Source organism: Andrographis paniculata, unplaced genomic scaffold, assembly GCF_009805555.1.
Source record: "Andrographis paniculata isolate CXL003 unplaced genomic scaffold, ASM980555v1 Contig73END, whole genome shotgun sequence".
Classification (NCBI taxonomy): domain Eukaryota; kingdom Viridiplantae; phylum Streptophyta; class Magnoliopsida; order Lamiales; family Acanthaceae; genus Andrographis; species Andrographis paniculata.
Window position 1 is genome coordinate 108,053 of NW_026137610.1, and position 16,256 is coordinate 124,308.

Consider the following 16,256-nt stretch of genomic DNA (forward strand, 5'->3'; position numbering starts at 1 on the left):
TTAGCTGGATTAGGCACAGTTGGCGGCAGCTACTACTCAACTCCTTGTGTATGAAATATGCGTGCCTGCCTGCCTAATGGAAGCCTGGAGCAGTGGAATGCATTTGTGACTGGAACTAGAGGATGGATGGACAGACTACTGCGTGGGAAGTAGTAGGAAGGGAGGGAGAACAACAGAAGAAGAAGAAGAAGAAGAAATGGGTGAATGGATATGTACTTATTATAGCAAGCAAGCAGCCTGATGGACATGGTCATGGACTGAGTGGGGCGGGCATGAGAATGGGGAGCTGGGAGATGGCAGGGCAGCAGGAGAAGCCAGCCAGCCAGCTTTCTTGAGATATTTAGTATTTGTGAGCCAAACCAGATGAGATTATAGGAGGATGGGGATTGGGAACAGCACACAGCACATCCTCTCCTCTCCTCTCGGCCTTCCATTCATTATCTATATCTTCTTCCTCCTCTTTGTCTATAATAAACCGCACACCCCCACACACCCACACCCACAATAGATATGCATGCGTAGGAAGAGAGGAAGGAAAGAGACACATTTGGGCATGGATCTCGTGCTATGGTCACACTTGCACCCAACACATGAACTAGTATCTTCATTTTCTTCTTTCTTCTTCCAACAAGCTGAAGTAGTAGTCATGGCGGTCACGACAGAGAGAGAGGTAGACAGATCCAAAGGGGCAAACCACAACTCCCTCCTCCCCCTCCCCTCTCCCTCTCTCTCTCTCTCTCTCTATATATATATATATATATATATATATGAGGAAGCTCATCTTACCAACCAAGTCCCATCGATCCATCTTAACATTCAAATATAATAACGTCTGCCCCATGTCTGCCTTCAAGCTTCCCTGCCTGTGCAACCATTAACAATCAATGAGCTGTATTGTATATCCATCCATCCGCCCTCTCTTCAAGTATAGTGTGCGCGGTGCACATGCTCACTAACCTAACCGGTACTTGCTCTCTAATTAGTTAATTAGTTCCCAGCTCTCACCGTCTCACCCCCCTCCCTCCCTCCCTCTGCCAAATCTCAAATCTGCCCCTGCCCGCAGCCAGCCCAGGTCTCCAAACTTTGAAAACCTCACTCACCAACACGGTTGACCTGACCCGGCTGCCCGGGTGCCCAGTACAGGTAAGTCTACTTGTAGTTTTTTTATATAATAAGCATCGGTGGTCAGTCCCAGCACCAGCCCGTACATCCCTCTCCCTCGCGGCGGTGCACGCCACGAGTACGACCCCTCCCCCTCTTCCTTCTTCTTCTTCTTCTTCGCCCAAGCAAAGCAAAGCACAGATCCCGCCGCCGTACTTGCTGTACTCTCCCATTCCCTCCTCCTCCGAATTCCAAATGGGCCAAGCCGGGGGAGCGCTCTCCGATGGGGTGCTCAAGAAGATCCTCCTCTCCTATGCCTACGTCGCCATCTGGATCTTTCTCTCCTTCACCGTCATCGTCTACAACAAGTACATCCTCGACAAGAAGCTCTACAACTGGCCCTTCCCCATCTCCCTCACCATGATCCACATGGCCTTCTGCTCCTCCCTCGCCTTCGCCGCCGTCCGCATCTTCCGGCTCGTCGAGCCCGCCGCCCTCACCCGCCGCGTCTACCTCTCCTCCGTCGTCCCCATCGGCGCCCTCTACTCCCTCTCCCTCTGGCTCTCCAACTCCGCCTACATCTACCTCTCCGTCTCCTTCATCCAAATGCTCAAGGCCCTCATGCCCGTCGCTGTCTACTCCATCGGGATCCTCCTCGGGAAGGACAGCTACAAGGCCAACACCATGTCCAACATGATGGCCATCTCGCTCGGGGTGGCCATCGCGGCCTACGGCGAGGCCAAGTACGACTCTTGGGGGGTCTTCCTGCAACTCGGCGCGGTCGCCTTCGAGGCCACCAGGCTGGTCATGATTCAGATTTTGCTGACATCCAAAGGGATCAGTCTCAACCCCATCACCTCGCTCTACTACGTGGCCCCGAGCTGCCTGGCGTTTCTCTCCATTCCGTGGCTGCTCGTGGAGTACCCCGTCTTGAAGCAGCAGATCGCGGGGGTTCAGTTCGATCTCGCCATTTTCGGGACCAACTCCCTCTGCGCCTTCGCCTTGAACCTGGCGGTGTTCTTGTTGGTGGGGAAGACTTCTGCTCTGACCATGAACGTCGCCGGTGTGGTCAAAGATTGGCTCTTGATTGCGTTTTCCTGGTCCGTGATCAAGGATACGGTGACGCCGTTGAACTTGTTCGGGTACGGATTGGCGTTCCTGGGCGTTGCCTATTATAATCACACCAAGCTGCAAGCTCTGAAGGCTAAGGAAGCACAGAAGAAATCATCACAGCCTTCGGATGAGGAGGAATCGGGGAAGATGTTGGAGGCAAGGGAAAGGGAAGGTGGGGATGGAATTGGAATTGGAATTGGAATGGGGAGGAAGGGAGACGCCCAATCGTAACTAGAGATCAGGTCAGGTTCCCAGTCTCAATTGGAACAAAAATAATTATGATAATAATAATACTTATAGTAACAGTAATAATAAAGGCCAGGAGGAAATCTGGGTTTTGGTTGGGGTTGACATTGGTGTACGGTGCTGGATCTCGGGGTGCTGCGGCGATGGGTGCAGCAGATTCATTTACTGCCTGCTATCCTTGATGTTTCTTTCTGACCGAGATCCTCATTTCTTGCTCGCAGCATCACATTATGTAATACTACTGTTATCATCATTAGGAGTCAAAATTAGCACTGCGCCCATTGCATTTGGATCCTCCAGTTTCTTCTTCTCCCTGTTACATTACATTACCATCGCATCACACTCCTGTTTTACACGCTCCTCCTCTCTTTGTATACATTTATTTATTTGTTTATTTCTCCTGATCGACTGTGGGCATTTGAGGATTGCACTTGTTACATTGTGTCAGGAGGATTTATTTTGTTGGTTTTTAAAGGAAGGGAAGGGAAGGGAAGGCAGTGGATTTATGCAAGGATATGTTTATGTTTTGTTATGTTATGTTATGTAGAGGAGGTGGTGAGGAGTGAGGAGTGCGCACAGAAGAGAAGAGAAGAGATGCAGAATTGAACATTGCATGTATGCAACACTAACACTGGCCCGCTACTACTTTTGAGGCAGGCAGGCAGGCAGGCAGGGGATGGATGGATTCTCTATTCTATCAATTGAATTAAATGAGAGCTTGAGTGGATAGGCAGCAGCGGATTTGAGCGTGCATGTTTGTTATTGAGGCTTGAATCAATCAATCTTCTTGATTCTCTCTCTCTCTCTCTCTCTCTCTCTCTCTCTCTCTCTCTCTCTCTCGTTGACTTTGAAGGAAGATGTCGTCATGATCATGGGGCTGCTATCTATCCCTTAATCTATTATATGGATTGCGAATTTGTTTTAGGCTTTGAGCTGATGAGTCGGTTGGGACTGGGAGAGGGCAGGAGAGTGGTGGCGACCTTTTCAACTGTTGTTGTTGTCGTTGTAGTAGTAGTTGTAATAGTGGTGCTGTTTCTTCTTCTGCTGCTGCTCCTCCCCTGACCTAACTTGGACATTGAAACCCACATAACCCAACCGCCAACCCACCCCACCCCACCCAGTGGCCCAATAACTTGACTGAAAAAAAGAACCACTCAGATCTCACCATCACCATCCCATCCCATCCGGAGTGCATTTTTAGTGGCACTGGAGCGGCTTGGCTTATTGATCCTTGTATTATTATTTATTACTAGTACCATCAAAATAACAGCATTACATTAATAAGTTATAAATTAATAGACTAGGCGGTGTGTTGTGATCAGGATTCAGGAAGGAAGTTGAGGTTGAGGATCGAGAGTATCGCGGTTGGTGATGGTGGGTGGGTCCATGTGCGTGCAAGCAAGCAAGCAAATACAAAAATGTCTTCTTCAATCCCACCAGCGGCAGCAGGACTGAAGGGACCTACGACCACCTTAGCTGAGCTGAGCTTATTAAGCTGACACTATGTTATTACTACACTCTTGAGTCTAGAGTGTAAAACCTTACCTACCCCCATACAGAAAGAAGGCGAGTCAAATAAGCCACTTGAAAAATCTTGATGGAAATGAAATGCACCCTTGACTCTTGCTATCATGAATGCTCTACAAACTCGACTCAGACGAAAATTGGGCCTTGGCTGGCGGGCAGGCAGGCTTGGCTTGGCTTGGTGTGAACTAGCAGTAGCACCATCCATGCCCTAAACTTTTACATTTGGGCTCAGAATGAATGACAATATGGGGACAGGCAGGCCTAATTGAAGAAATTTGTGCGGGGCATCGGGGGAGTGGCAATGCAGATTAGATTATACTCTACTATTAGATTAGATTAGATTAGATTACAGATTACAGTGGTATTGGCATTGGATATTTGGTAGTAAAGTCCAGTCCAGTCCGGTCCGGTATTTCCCGAGTGCAGATAGCGTTAACCAACATGAATTTGAATTGGGTTTTCAGTTTCCTTTCCGCAAAACTAAAATAGATTCGGTTAATGAAAAGTTTAAAAGTCTCAACAGCGATACCATACTGTCATAGACGAATATTAATTTTCGTATAAATGTATGGCAATGTTGCTCTAGAGATAAGATGCCACGTCTCATTAGGCAGGCATAAGCATATATAAAAGGAGGGGACGCTCTTAGTTGAATCAAGTTCAATATGCTGTAGATTGTATTGTTATATATTCTATGAATTATATTATGTAATTATTTATTTTATAGTATTATGATAATACGACGCTTGTTAATATTGATTAAATCAAAAATCAGCATATAACTGTTTTGGATACAAATAAAATTGGTATATTATTTTAAATAATAAATAATACAATAATAAGTAACAGTGGAATGCGCCCACTGGACTATTTATTCCATTCCATTAGTTCAGTTAAATGAGCAGCCAACGCAAGCCATCCATCCTCTCTCTCTCTCTCTCTCCCTCCTCCAGGCTCCAACTGGGCTGGCAGGCTGCCCTGGCCTTGCATTTCCTTGCCTTCCCCGAGGGCCAATAGCAATAGGCGTTTCCCTTCTCTTTTCGATATCTCCTCCGACGACGACGACGACGCCGCTCGTCTCCAGACCATCATTTCTAGTCCGACCTATACTATTATTATTATTATTATTATTATTATTATTATTTTACATTTTCTTTTCTTAAAAAAATTTCTTGTAGCGGATCTGTCTTCTTGGAAACAGAATCCGTCACCTACCGTATTAGGTTACTTTCTTTGCCGACGTCCCCAAAACTATCATTAACTCCTTCGCTCCCTCTGTTTATCAAGAGGGACAAGACAGGCAGCGGCGGAGAAATCAAGGGGTTTGGTTTAGAGACAAGGCGGAGAAATCAGCACACACAGCTGCTTGGGTTTGGTTGTCGGCGATCTCTTCGAATCATGGGTAGGGCAGGAAAAATGCAATCTTTGGAATTTAAGAACGATGGGATTTTATCAAATTCTAATTTGGGGCTCCAGTGGAATCTCCAAGATGGCAACGTTTATCCCGGTGGCGGCTTGTTTGCGTCTGTCAGTCAAATGGGAAACAATGAGAATGGCGGATTCAAATTGCCGTACGCTGATTTGCTTGTCAAGTATATTTCACTGCCCGAGGGATTCAAGGTTTTGGGGCTGGACGAGGAAGCTGGGGCGCTGAATAAGAAGAAAAGTGGGATTAAGATTAAGATTAAGATTTCAAATCCTTCTTTGAGAAGGCTGATTAGCGGCGGGATTGCAGGAGCCGTGTCAAGGACGGCAGTGGCTCCATTGGAAACAATTAGGACACATTTGATGGTGGGAAGCAGTGGGCATTCCACTGCAGAAGTGTTCCAGAACATTATGAACACTGAGGGGTGGAGGGGATTGTTTAGGGGAAATTTGGTTAATGTGATTCGAGTTGCACCCAGCAAAGCCATAGAGGTAAAAGGAATGCCCTGCCCTAGTTATGCTAACCTTGTCTGGGCTCTCATCTATCGTTTTGGTTATCATTCATGACTTCTGTGCATATATGTATATATATATATATATATATCTTCACTGCTTTGGCCTGCTGATTTTATGCTTCTATCTTTGCGTTTCTATTAGACTTGGCTGCTTAGTTATTGCTGTTCTTCTTCTTATTGTTGTTGTTGCTATTATTTGTGATCAATTATATGAGAATTATATATATGCTAGCTGACATTCAGAATGTTCTGTAAAAACATTTGCACGTAAATGCGGGCACATGTCTTCTATTTGGAGCATCCTGGTATGGTCATGTGATTTATCATGATATGAGGATATTGGATGTCCAAACTCCAAAGATCCCAGTGACCATGTAGTAGGTTGTGGTGCATGTGTTACACCGGAACTCTCCATGAGGCTATTCTTTTTGCATCCCTGATCTTGTGTGTGGTTTTATTTTGTTAGTTAATGTTTGAATTTATGAATGCGTCTCTTTTTCTTTTTTACCAGTTTTTCTGGCTGGTGGGAGTTGGAATGTGTAAACGCCACCTTTATGTCACTGTTTTGACACCTTACATGGAGAGAGGGAAAAGAATTCCAAGTAGTGTGGAGAGGCAGTATAGCAGTGCTTTAATGATTTATCTTAAGTTTTCTTGTTTGTGATTCTACTCCTTGTTCTTATACTTCCTGACCAAAAAGAGGATGTACTATAAATTATATATACGCCATCTGGAAATAAAGAAGTAAGCGCATGAGAGAGAAAGCTTTTCACTTCATTGTTGCATTCTTGAAGTACTGAACACTGCTCCTTATCCATGAAATGCCAAAGGGGGCCTAACATAACATTTTTAGGCTAATCTAATTCTTCTTTACGCCCTCCACTCCTTACCATTTCTTAAAAGCTCTGTTTGGTTGCTTACACAGTTATTTGCTTATGACACTGTGAACAAGCATCTGTCACCAAAACCTGGTGAACAATCCAAATTGCCTATTCCCCCTTCATTGGTTGCTGGAGCTTGTGCTGGTGTCAGCTCGACGTTGGTAACATACCCCCTTGAGTTAGTCAAGACCCGATTGACGATACAGGTAGGTGTCCCCAGCCATCCATACATTTTGCAGTGAATTTGAATAAGTTGTATCAACTATCAATGCTTGGGTGATTTCCTTTCTGTGATGCAGAGAGGAGTTTATGATGGGATGCTGGATGCATTCGTGAAAATATTGCAAGAGGGTGGTATGGGAGAGTTGTACAGAGGTCTTACTCCTAGTCTTATTGGGGTAATTCCATATGCTGCAACAAACTATTGTGCGTATGACACGCTGCGAAAGATGTACAGGAAACTGTTCAAGCAGGAAAGAATTGGGAATATAGAAACACTCTTGATTGGATCTGCAGCTGGTGCCATCTCCAGCAGTGCGACATTTCCTCTTGAAGTGGCTCGTAAGCACATGCAGGTCGGGGCTGTGAGTGGGAGGCAGGTTTACAGGAACGTGCTTCATGCCCTTGCAAGCATACTCGAGCAGGAAGGGATACCGGGATTGTACAAAGGGCTTGGGCCGAGCTGTTTGAAGCTAGTGCCTGCTGCGGGCATATCCTTCATGTGTTACGAAGCATGCAAGCGAATTTTGGTTGAGAAAGAAGACGATGAGTGAATGAATGAATAAAATTTTGGTAGAAAGTGAATGCAGGCAGGCACCTACCTACGTACGGGTTTGTCTTTCTTTCTGCTAGAGACGGATGAGCCGAGACACTAGAGGTCAAGCTGACACAAGACAATACTCCATTTGGCATTGACTGACTAAGCAGCCATGGATGCATGGCTTTCTTCTTCTGTTTTTATTGTTGAAATTTTGCGTGGGTGGCGGACATTGAAGCTTTTTGGTAGAGGATGAGAATATCTGTCTGCCTCTCTCTGCTGCTGCTGCTACTACTTCACGCATGTGATTTTTAATTAATTTAAAAAAGGTTTCTTGGGTGTCAATAATGTGGTTTTGTAAGCGCTCAGTCAGAGAGAGGTTAGAGGACTTGGAATGGATTCACAATCAACTTCTGCTCTCTCTCTCTCTCAGTTCCTCGTAGGTTGGTTGGTTGGTTCGCCCCTGTGCTGCTGCTGTTTGGGTTGCTGATAAATAATCCCTTACCTTCCCTTCCCCTACCAATGCTTCAAATAAGACTGTTGAAATCAATCGATCCTGGACTGGATGGCTGACTGACTGACTAGTCCACTTGGTGGGTAGTCGCGTGATTGAAATCAATCGATCCTGGACTGGATGGAGCGGATAGATGTTCAAATGTGGCTTGCCATCTTCCTATCATACACAGTTACACACCACCACCCAGGCCAGACAACAAGATTCATTCATCTCACTACATTGCACTACAGCACAGCACAGAACAAAAACTTCCAACAGGTACTGCTTCTGGAACAGTGTGATAGTATACATACATACATACATAGACACACATACAAGCAAAAACAAACAGATCAAGACGAAATAGCAGTCTCAACATACACACACACACACACATATATATATATAACACCGTCTGAAGACAGATAGCCCCCCCTTTGAGAGTGTCTTTATCCATTGCACCCCCACCTACTATATGAAATTAATTAGGTAGAGAAAAATAACAGTATCGGCCCCAACTTCTCCTTCCTTCCTGTCTGTCTGTCTGTCTCTGTCTGTCTATATACACACACATCAATGCATCAATGCTGCTGCTGCAAAACATGGATTCTCCTCTCCTCTCCTCTCCTCCTCCCTGTTAGCAGTTGACGCCACACTGACCTTGAGCAGCTCTCCTCGTTGCACTCGAGGTAAAGGGATCAATCCGGACCCAGAGCAGGGAAAAGATGGATGCCAGGAGGATCGACCACACAATGACGATCGTTGGAGTGCGATTCTGGCGCCCCATCAAACCTTTGAGGAATGGATACAGGTGAACAATGACCCATATAGCAAAAAACAGTTTCCCAAACAGAGGGCCCCAAGCCTGGTACCCGCTGTTGATTGCATACGAAACGCCCGCCACCACCCCCACCAAGTTCACTATGAGCACCGTGGTGGGAGGGATCAGCAGGGATGTCCATTTGAACACGTAGAGCTCTGCAAAGTCCCCATCATCGTCTGATGCTTTTGACGTGACGGTGAAATTGGTGTCGATGCCAGCAAGCACCTTCAGGAGACCTTGGAAGACGGCAAACAGATGAGCTGATGTTCCACCAATGACCCAGAATTGTTCATTCCTCCACCAGTCCTCCACGGTCACACCTCCCCACCTCATTTCCAGTATGCCAGTTGCAAAGATAGAGACGAAGAGAAGGATAAACCACATGCTAGCAAAGTTGCTTATCTGCAAAAGACAGGAGGAATTAGGAACCCAACAGACAGGGAGTCGCCGAAAGGATGGATGCTGCATCCAAAAAACTTCCTTGAATGGTAAAAAGGAGCGTCGCTATGCATACCTCAGGAATGATAAATTTGTTCGTGAGAAGACATATTGCAGGAAGCACACAATATGCAATCAAAGGAATTGAGGTGAGCGGATAAACAATGGTGTTGATGTACGCGAGTCTCTCCAGGAGCTGCAGTCTCCCGTTGTACCCATACCATATAGGACAATGCCTACTTAGAAGAATTTCAATGGATCCAAGAGCCCACCGAAGAACCTGGTTCAGACGATCTGAAAGATTGATTGGAGCAGACCCTTTGAACGCCGGGCGAGGTGGCATACAATAAATTGAAATCCATCCTCGGGCGTGCATCTTGAACCCAGTTAAAATATCTTCAGTGACAGACCCATATATCCACCCAATCTGTATCAAATAATTCATTTAGGCACAATTCAGTTTCAGCAAGTAAATTTACTAATATAGAAGGACATATACATACATTCTAGACTCCATAGGAATGCATTGAAAAGAACGAATAGATGAAAAGAAAGTAAAAATTACCTCTTTGCCCCACTCGGTCTTATCCTCGTACCCACAGCTAATGACATGGATTGCTTCTTTCAAAAGAGTAGCAGGATTTGTTGATGGTGGAATACCTCCTTGTTCCATAAAGGTCGCTGCAATGAAGACGGGAGATTGACCAAATCTCTTTTCCAAGCTCTTTTGAGACATAATCAGGGATTTTTCTTCATCGTATCCTGCCAGTCGAAATATGCAAAATCTCACTTAGAACATTGCACATGTGTTAAAGCATAATAGGAAGCATTACAAAGAAAAGGGCGCATAGAAACAACATATCAGTTTCAAATTATATATAAGAGTTCTAGGAAGTGATATTAGAATCTACCTTCTATTCCATCCTCTATATCCTCCGAATTAAAGATTGGGATTGTTGACTCAGTCCTTTTGACTGCACGCTTCTTATCATTGTACTTTTTGTTTGCACTCCTACCCTTTTTCCTTGTCCCACAACAGCTTTTAACAATAATGTTTGGTTGCAAATCCTCTTCAGTCAGAACTGGATCATAGCCATATAGGGCTTGCCTGTTAAAGCAACACCCAGTTCCTACATAGACAGGACCCTGAAGACCATCCAAGCCTTTCAAGTTGATCTGAAGAAAATAAATTTACAACATCAGCAATGTGCATCACATAAATCACATCAAGATATAGTTAGTGCTGAGAAAAGGTGAGAAGAGCACCCACATCGAAAAAGACAATGTTGCGATTCGCATATCTATCATGCAAGTCAATGCCATCAAAACGCTGGGGGAACTGAACATAACAAGTCTTCCTTCCAAATGCAGGATCCATCATAAAGCACATGGCTTCTTTAAGAGCTTTGCTATTATTGAAGTAGTGATCGCAATCAACATTCAAAAGATATGCTCCATTTGTTAGGACAGCAGAGACACGAATCTGAAAATTTGGAAAAAAAATAGAAAGGTTAGGGTAAAAACCCGGTAATATGAAAACCAATTCATCACTTTGTATTTATCTGGATCTAAAGAACCAGTCAAGATATGATATATCATTCATATACTTGTACCCGTTTAACATTCTGTATAAATGTACTATTGTTGTGTGATGCCAATAACTAACACGCAGAGGGCAATAGAATGTGCCATTAGTAGAATCTAGCAAACTAAACAGCTTCCACTTTCTCTTGAGAAAAAAAGGTTGTATTTTGTTGAGAAGATAGCATAGCAAATTCCATTCTCATTTGCAAATTCTTCAGTAAATCCAACTTACTCGAAATTGCTAAAAAACACTCTTATCAACTATGTTAGCTAAGGACTACTAAGATGCCATTGGTTCATGGAACAGGAATCACTTACCAAGGCATTCATAGCTCCAGCCTTTTTGTGATGCTGGAATCCAGGTCGCTTTTCACGAGAAACATATACCAGTCGAGGTAGCTCATTTCCGTCAGTATCAAGGCCCCCACTGTGGCCCAGAAAGACCTGCAACCAAGTGGAAGTAAAAGAAGATTATAACACACACACATGCATACATTGAGGGGGAAGAGAGACAAGAAACAGCACCTGTATCATCCCAGGGTGATCTCTTGTGTTGTTCCCAGGCCATGAAGTTCCATCTTGCATTGTCCATCCTTCTTCAGGCATCTTTTGAGCCTTTGCAACAAGAGCATTTATCCGTACCTTAAATTCTTCATATTCTCTCTGCAGGAAAATATATTTGAAATACAATTATATTCCAAATTTCAATTGTTTCCAACTCAACTGAATTTACTGGCAAACTGTACTTGGTGTTCAGATTTGGGAAAAGGTAAACTACCAGGTCAACAGACAACTATAATTAATTGAAGCTTAATAACTAGTAATGTTGTAACCTACCTTCATTGCTCTCCGCTCTTTCACAAAGGAAGGTTGGATTTTGTCCTTCAGATAATCTATCTTCTGTGCAAAATAAAACTCAGGAGCCCTAGGTTCAATATTGTGCTTCTTGCAGAATGGTACCCATTTCCTGGCAAACTCTGCAGTTTCAGAAAGGGCTTCAAAGGTCAGCATTGCAGCACCATCGTCCGAAACATAGCATGAGACCTTGTCAACCGGATAATCCACAGCCAGGATGGACAACACAGTGTTTGCAGTTATGAGCGGTGGCTCTTTCATGGGATCCACTGTACTCACAAACACATCAACAGGCGCTAACTGGGATGGTTCGCCCTCCCTGTCATATCTGAGTACAGACAAAACAAAATGTTAAGACATAAATAATGTAGCTCAAAGATCCAAATAAGTCAATAATGAAGCTTCACGTTAAGAACTAAACATTTGCCTAACCTCAATGCAAGCCTATCAAGATAGGTCTCTCGGTTAACAGGGTACCATTTTGGAAACTGATCCAGAAGCCAAGACAAGGCAAACCAAACCTCACAGATAACTGATGTAAGCCACAATGGATAAGCATCCTTCACAGGATGAGTACAACGATATTGCAAAAAAAATCCCAAGATGATCAATCGGAGAATGATTACAACACGATATGGAGTAAGATGCGAAGAAGGAATAGGCACAACACGGCTCAAAGGTTGTCGAGCATCATCAGCCCTGTTATTACCAAAACAAGCTATTAGTATCCGATAAGATGTGCATTTTAAAACAGCGCTTATGATAGACATCCCTAAACGCAATGATATGCTGTAAATTCCTTGAGTAAAAGATGCATGAATTATTGGAGGGTATTAAGCATTGATACAAAACTTTGAAATAATATTCAAAAGCACTTCAACCATTGGGCCAACTAGGAAACCAAATGAGCAGAAGACCAAATGTAATATTCTAGCAGAAATGGTAGTCTAGTCATGGAAAAGGAGTTATATTCCCTATGTACAAAATAACTAAATATCTGATCAACTCTTTTATCAAGCTTCATGTATATTTAGACTATCAGCTTACATTTGAAGCTCTTCTCCATTCGACCCAGTGCCTTCATTATCTCCTTTCCCTTCACTGTATTTGCTATTCATTTGCACCATATTTTTCTCCTGTTTCAGTTTCCAACCTTCAACCCTCTCCTTCCAATCAACACTACCAAGACCGTACGAATTCAGGTCTTTAGAAGGGTCAACTATTCTCACAGGAACTGCATCAACAAAAGACAATTCATAAATTGTTTGCCTAATACGAAGATAGGGTAAATATTGCCAAATAGATATACAGCAGCTACTACCTGGCTGCCGTGGGTCAACATAGGGAAGCGAGTGAATGCGGTCTCCAGGACCCAAAGGTCCTGAGGTACTTCTGACAGAATGTGTGTCCTGTATAGACGGAGGTACAATCTCACCAGAAACCTACCATTCATTTTTAAGATGGTATATATATAAGTATAATCACATACAACAAAAGCAAATGCATTGAAATCTGTCACAATATGCTCTACCAAATAGTCATTTGATAAGTAGTATTATTCTGTTATCAGATAGCAGGTTTATCTAGGGTGTGTTTGTTTGGGGATTTGGATTTTGGATTGGGATTTGAATAGTAAAAATTTTGAATTTGAATAGTTGTATGATGTGATATAAATAGGGTTTGATGTGATGTTTTGAATGTAAAATTGATTTTTAATATAATATAAAAAATGAAAAATAGGTGTTTGATGTGATGTTTTTGGGGGGAAAAAATTGGATGAATAGTAGAAATCCTCCAAAATCCTTCAAACAAACACACCCCTAAAGGTTTCTTTGGACATGAACAGGAATAAAAGGAACAGAGATGAACAGGATGCATCTAGATCACTAAGATGAGCCATCAAAATGTATCAGCAAATGTAATGGCTGGAAATTCTGCACGATAGTGCCAGGGCAGCAGATGATACAGGCAATTTCAAAATAACAACTTAAGCATCTCTGAAGACTTGATACTGCCAATTACAACTGTGGAGTATGTTTTGTATTTAAGAATGAAAAAATATCCATAAAAAAAATGTATTCACAGCTTACTGGCTGTCCATGGGTAAGGAGAGGAATTGGTTGCTGAGATTCACGTCTGGAAGAGGCAGATAGCTCAGCATCATCGCCCTGCCATGGAGATCTAGCTTTAAGTTTTCCCTGTGAATAATTGAACTCATTCTCCAAGTCATCAATGTCATCTTCATCATCATCACCATCTACTCTTGGACTCCCTAAGATATGCATGAACATAAATAATTTGCTTCCACACAACGATTCAGGGATGAAACAATACAAAAGAATTTGAAGGGGGGTTGGGTAAATGGAAAATAGACTAACCTTTGTGTCTCTTGTACCTAGTCTTACACTGTGGGCACGACTGATTTCCATCTTTCCGCTCATATTCATAACAGGCACGGCAAACAGGGAAGGCACATTCATTGCAAGCAACAAAGACATCACCATTTGCTGCCACTCCAACAGTATCTCCACAAATCTGGCATATCTGACCATTTAGATTCTTCAGCGGCTTTGGCTACATCACAAACATGTACATAACAATCAATGGAGAATCTCAGGCAAAACAATACAAAGACTCCCAAATTGTTGTCATGAGGCTCTAGAGGTTATGATGACAAATAAACTACATCGAAATCATTGGCATCCCAATCAAATGAGGATCATATATTAAGAGTTAAGTATGCGATGGTAAGAGGACAAAAGGTACAATTTCAGCAGAAGATCAGGAATGGGTAAATAGAATGCTTTCTTATAGAGACATGAATCAGATACGGCGCGACAGTAAAGAGACAGCCAAAATCCATCTTAGAACTTGCAACTTCAGGTTAGCATTACCTGATCTCAAGGAAAACTAAAAGTGAGTATCATCTATGGTGTGTGATTCTGAATTCCAAAGAACAACACAACAAGAACAAAGTGGGGGTAAAAATAAAAAATAGCAAGCACCCATTCTTAATGCTTACGCATCGAGCCGAACTAAATGAGGCTTGAGCAACCACACTACTAGAACCGAAGACACACAGATCAGATCTAAAAGATCCGGGCCAAATCAGTTGCAGACTATTCAGATCCAAGAGGCACAGGTACAGATAAAAGCAGCCACACGAAATGCATGTTGAGAGAAACAAAAGGCACATACCGCACTATCAGAATCATGGCGGATTCTCACAAGCTCATTCCGCTTGTGCGATCCAGCCACCATTCCCGCATTCGCCTCCATTTGATAAACTCAATCGCAAATACTGGGAGCACCGGGAATTAGTAAAAGTAGAAGAGGTGTCTGGGGATGGGGATGGACATGAGAAGAAGAGGAGGAAGAGCAGAGCGAGCCTACGTATCGATCGATCGATCGATGGATGGATCCTCGGCCAGAGTCAATGAATCAATCTGCCGTACCCATATGATATGCCTGCCTGCCGCCCCTTGGCCTTGAGTTGAGTGTGTGCTAGCTATAGCTAATATAAATGAAGCATAGCATTTTACCGGGCTTTATTTTATTATTGACAGGCTGTATGTGTTTTTACTTGTGGGTTCTTTTCTTTTGTTTGTTGACCCACCGAACCAGTTGCCGGTGCTCAACTCATTCGTTTTCTGTCAAAATATAAAACCCTGACCACAATAATGAGTGAGTAATAATTGGTTGATTTGCTGTTGTTGGCAGAAAATAAAAAGTGTATATGTATATAGAAGTATAAATGGTACTGCCTAATTTAAATTGATCGGTAGGAATCACCATTATTCTCAAAACAATAATAACATCTAATACAAGTTATGAGTTTTAAAAAAATAATAATAATAATAACATAAAAAAAAAAAAAAAAAAAAGGAAAGACAGGTTTGATTTTAGTTTGGTTTGGGCTTTGTATTGTAGTATTGTTTTAATCGCCTTTGTCACAAAACAACATCAAGGAAAGGAACCGAACGGAGGGAATATCTGTATGTATGTTTGCTCGCTCATTATTGTTTCCCGGCTGATATTTTAATTGCCTTTATATTTAGGATTCTCTCCCTCCCTCCTCCCTTCCTTCCCTAGACAGACAGAGGGACGGGCATTGTTTTTAAGTACACAATTCAGTGGTTTGTCTGCCTGCGTATATAATGGAAAGCGTGTTATCAATATCGTCCTGCATAATAATGATAATAACACTAATACTAACAATAGTTTTTATTATTATTATTATTATTTTATAACATGGAACCTATAGGTATATTTCTTTTGATAAGTTTGATAAAATGTTATTTAAGTTTGGTATTAAAATAATGTTTGATAAAATATTTTGTGAAAAAAAAATATGTTTTTTTTTAAAAACGTAAAATATAGAAAATTTTAGGTAAAGAAACATACCTATATGTTATTGTTATAGTTATATATGTTATTGTTATAGTTATAGAAGGTGTGAGGGCCATTTAACTAATGGCGGTGATAAAATGGAGCT

General features: G+C 42.6%; 3 protein-coding genes and 1 long non-coding RNA gene across 4 annotated transcripts; 3 read left to right on the forward strand and 1 right to left on the reverse strand.

Annotated features, from left to right (window-relative positions):
• The first annotated feature begins 705 nt into the window (after positions 1-705).
• Positions 706-4,427, forward strand: LOC127265440 (uncharacterized). Its single transcript, XR_007841960.1, has 2 exons — positions 706-1,143; positions 3,783-4,427. It is a non-coding gene; the product is annotated as an uncharacterized LOC127265440 (long non-coding RNA).
• LOC127265437 (probable sugar phosphate/phosphate translocator At4g32390) lies at positions 1,192-2,877 on the forward strand. Its single transcript, XM_051295221.1, has one exon. The coding sequence runs from the start codon at positions 1,357-1,359 to the stop codon at positions 2,443-2,445; it is 1,089 nt and encodes a 362-aa protein (XP_051151178.1). The 5' UTR covers positions 1,192-1,356; the 3' UTR covers positions 2,446-2,877.
• Positions 4,428-5,087: 660 nt separating the features above from the next.
• On the forward strand, positions 5,088-7,909 carry LOC127265439 (adenine nucleotide transporter BT1, chloroplastic/mitochondrial). The gene is made up of 3 exons (XM_051295222.1): positions 5,088-5,904; positions 6,853-7,014; positions 7,108-7,909. Exons 1-3 carry the CDS (start codon positions 5,386-5,388, stop codon positions 7,579-7,581), a joined length of 1,155 nt encoding a protein of 384 aa, XP_051151179.1. The 5' UTR covers positions 5,088-5,385; the 3' UTR covers positions 7,582-7,909.
• Positions 7,910-8,321: 412 nt separating this feature from the next.
• On the reverse strand, positions 8,322-15,272 carry LOC127265436 (cellulose synthase A catalytic subunit 1 [UDP-forming]). The gene is made up of 14 exons (XM_051295220.1): positions 14,960-15,272; positions 14,140-14,335; positions 13,852-14,033; positions 13,083-13,203; positions 12,809-12,995; positions 12,194-12,460; positions 11,744-12,089; positions 11,432-11,569; positions 11,225-11,350; positions 10,593-10,805; positions 10,234-10,498; positions 9,888-10,084; positions 9,399-9,749; positions 8,322-9,286 (listed from the first exon to the last, which is right to left on the reverse strand). The coding sequence occupies exons 1-14, from the start codon at positions 15,038-15,040 to the stop codon at positions 8,699-8,701; spliced, it is 3,258 nt and encodes a 1,085-aa protein (XP_051151177.1). The 5' UTR covers positions 15,041-15,272; the 3' UTR covers positions 8,322-8,698.
• Between the last annotated feature and the right edge of the window lie 984 nt (positions 15,273-16,256).

Excerpts from the sequence above, each read along its gene's own strand:
- LOC127265437 (XM_051295221.1), top strand. The coding sequence starts at position 1,357 with ATGGGCCAAGCCGGGGGAGCGCTCTCCGATGGGGTGCTCAAGAAGATC.
- LOC127265439 (XM_051295222.1), top strand. The coding sequence starts at position 5,386 with ATGGGTAGGGCAGGAAAAATGCAATCTTTGGAATTTAAGAACGATGGG. Across the intron at positions 5,905-6,852 it reads CACCCAGCAAAGCCATAGAG|TTATTTGCTTATGACACTGT; the intron begins GTAAAAGGAATG and ends TTGCTTACACAG. Across the intron at positions 7,015-7,107 it reads AGACCCGATTGACGATACAG|AGAGGAGTTTATGATGGGAT; the intron begins GTAGGTGTCCCC and ends TCTGTGATGCAG.
- LOC127265436 (XM_051295220.1), bottom strand. The coding sequence starts at position 15,040 with ATGGAGGCGAATGCGGGAATGGTGGCTGGATCGCACAAGCGGAATGAG. Across the intron at positions 11,570-11,743 it reads AAGAGCGGAGAGCAATGAAG|AGAGAATATGAAGAATTTAA; the intron begins GTAGGTTACAAC and ends ATTTTCCTGCAG. Across the intron at positions 9,750-9,887 it reads AGACCGAGTGGGGCAAAGAG|ATTGGGTGGATATATGGGTC; the intron begins GTAATTTTTACT and ends TATTTGATACAG.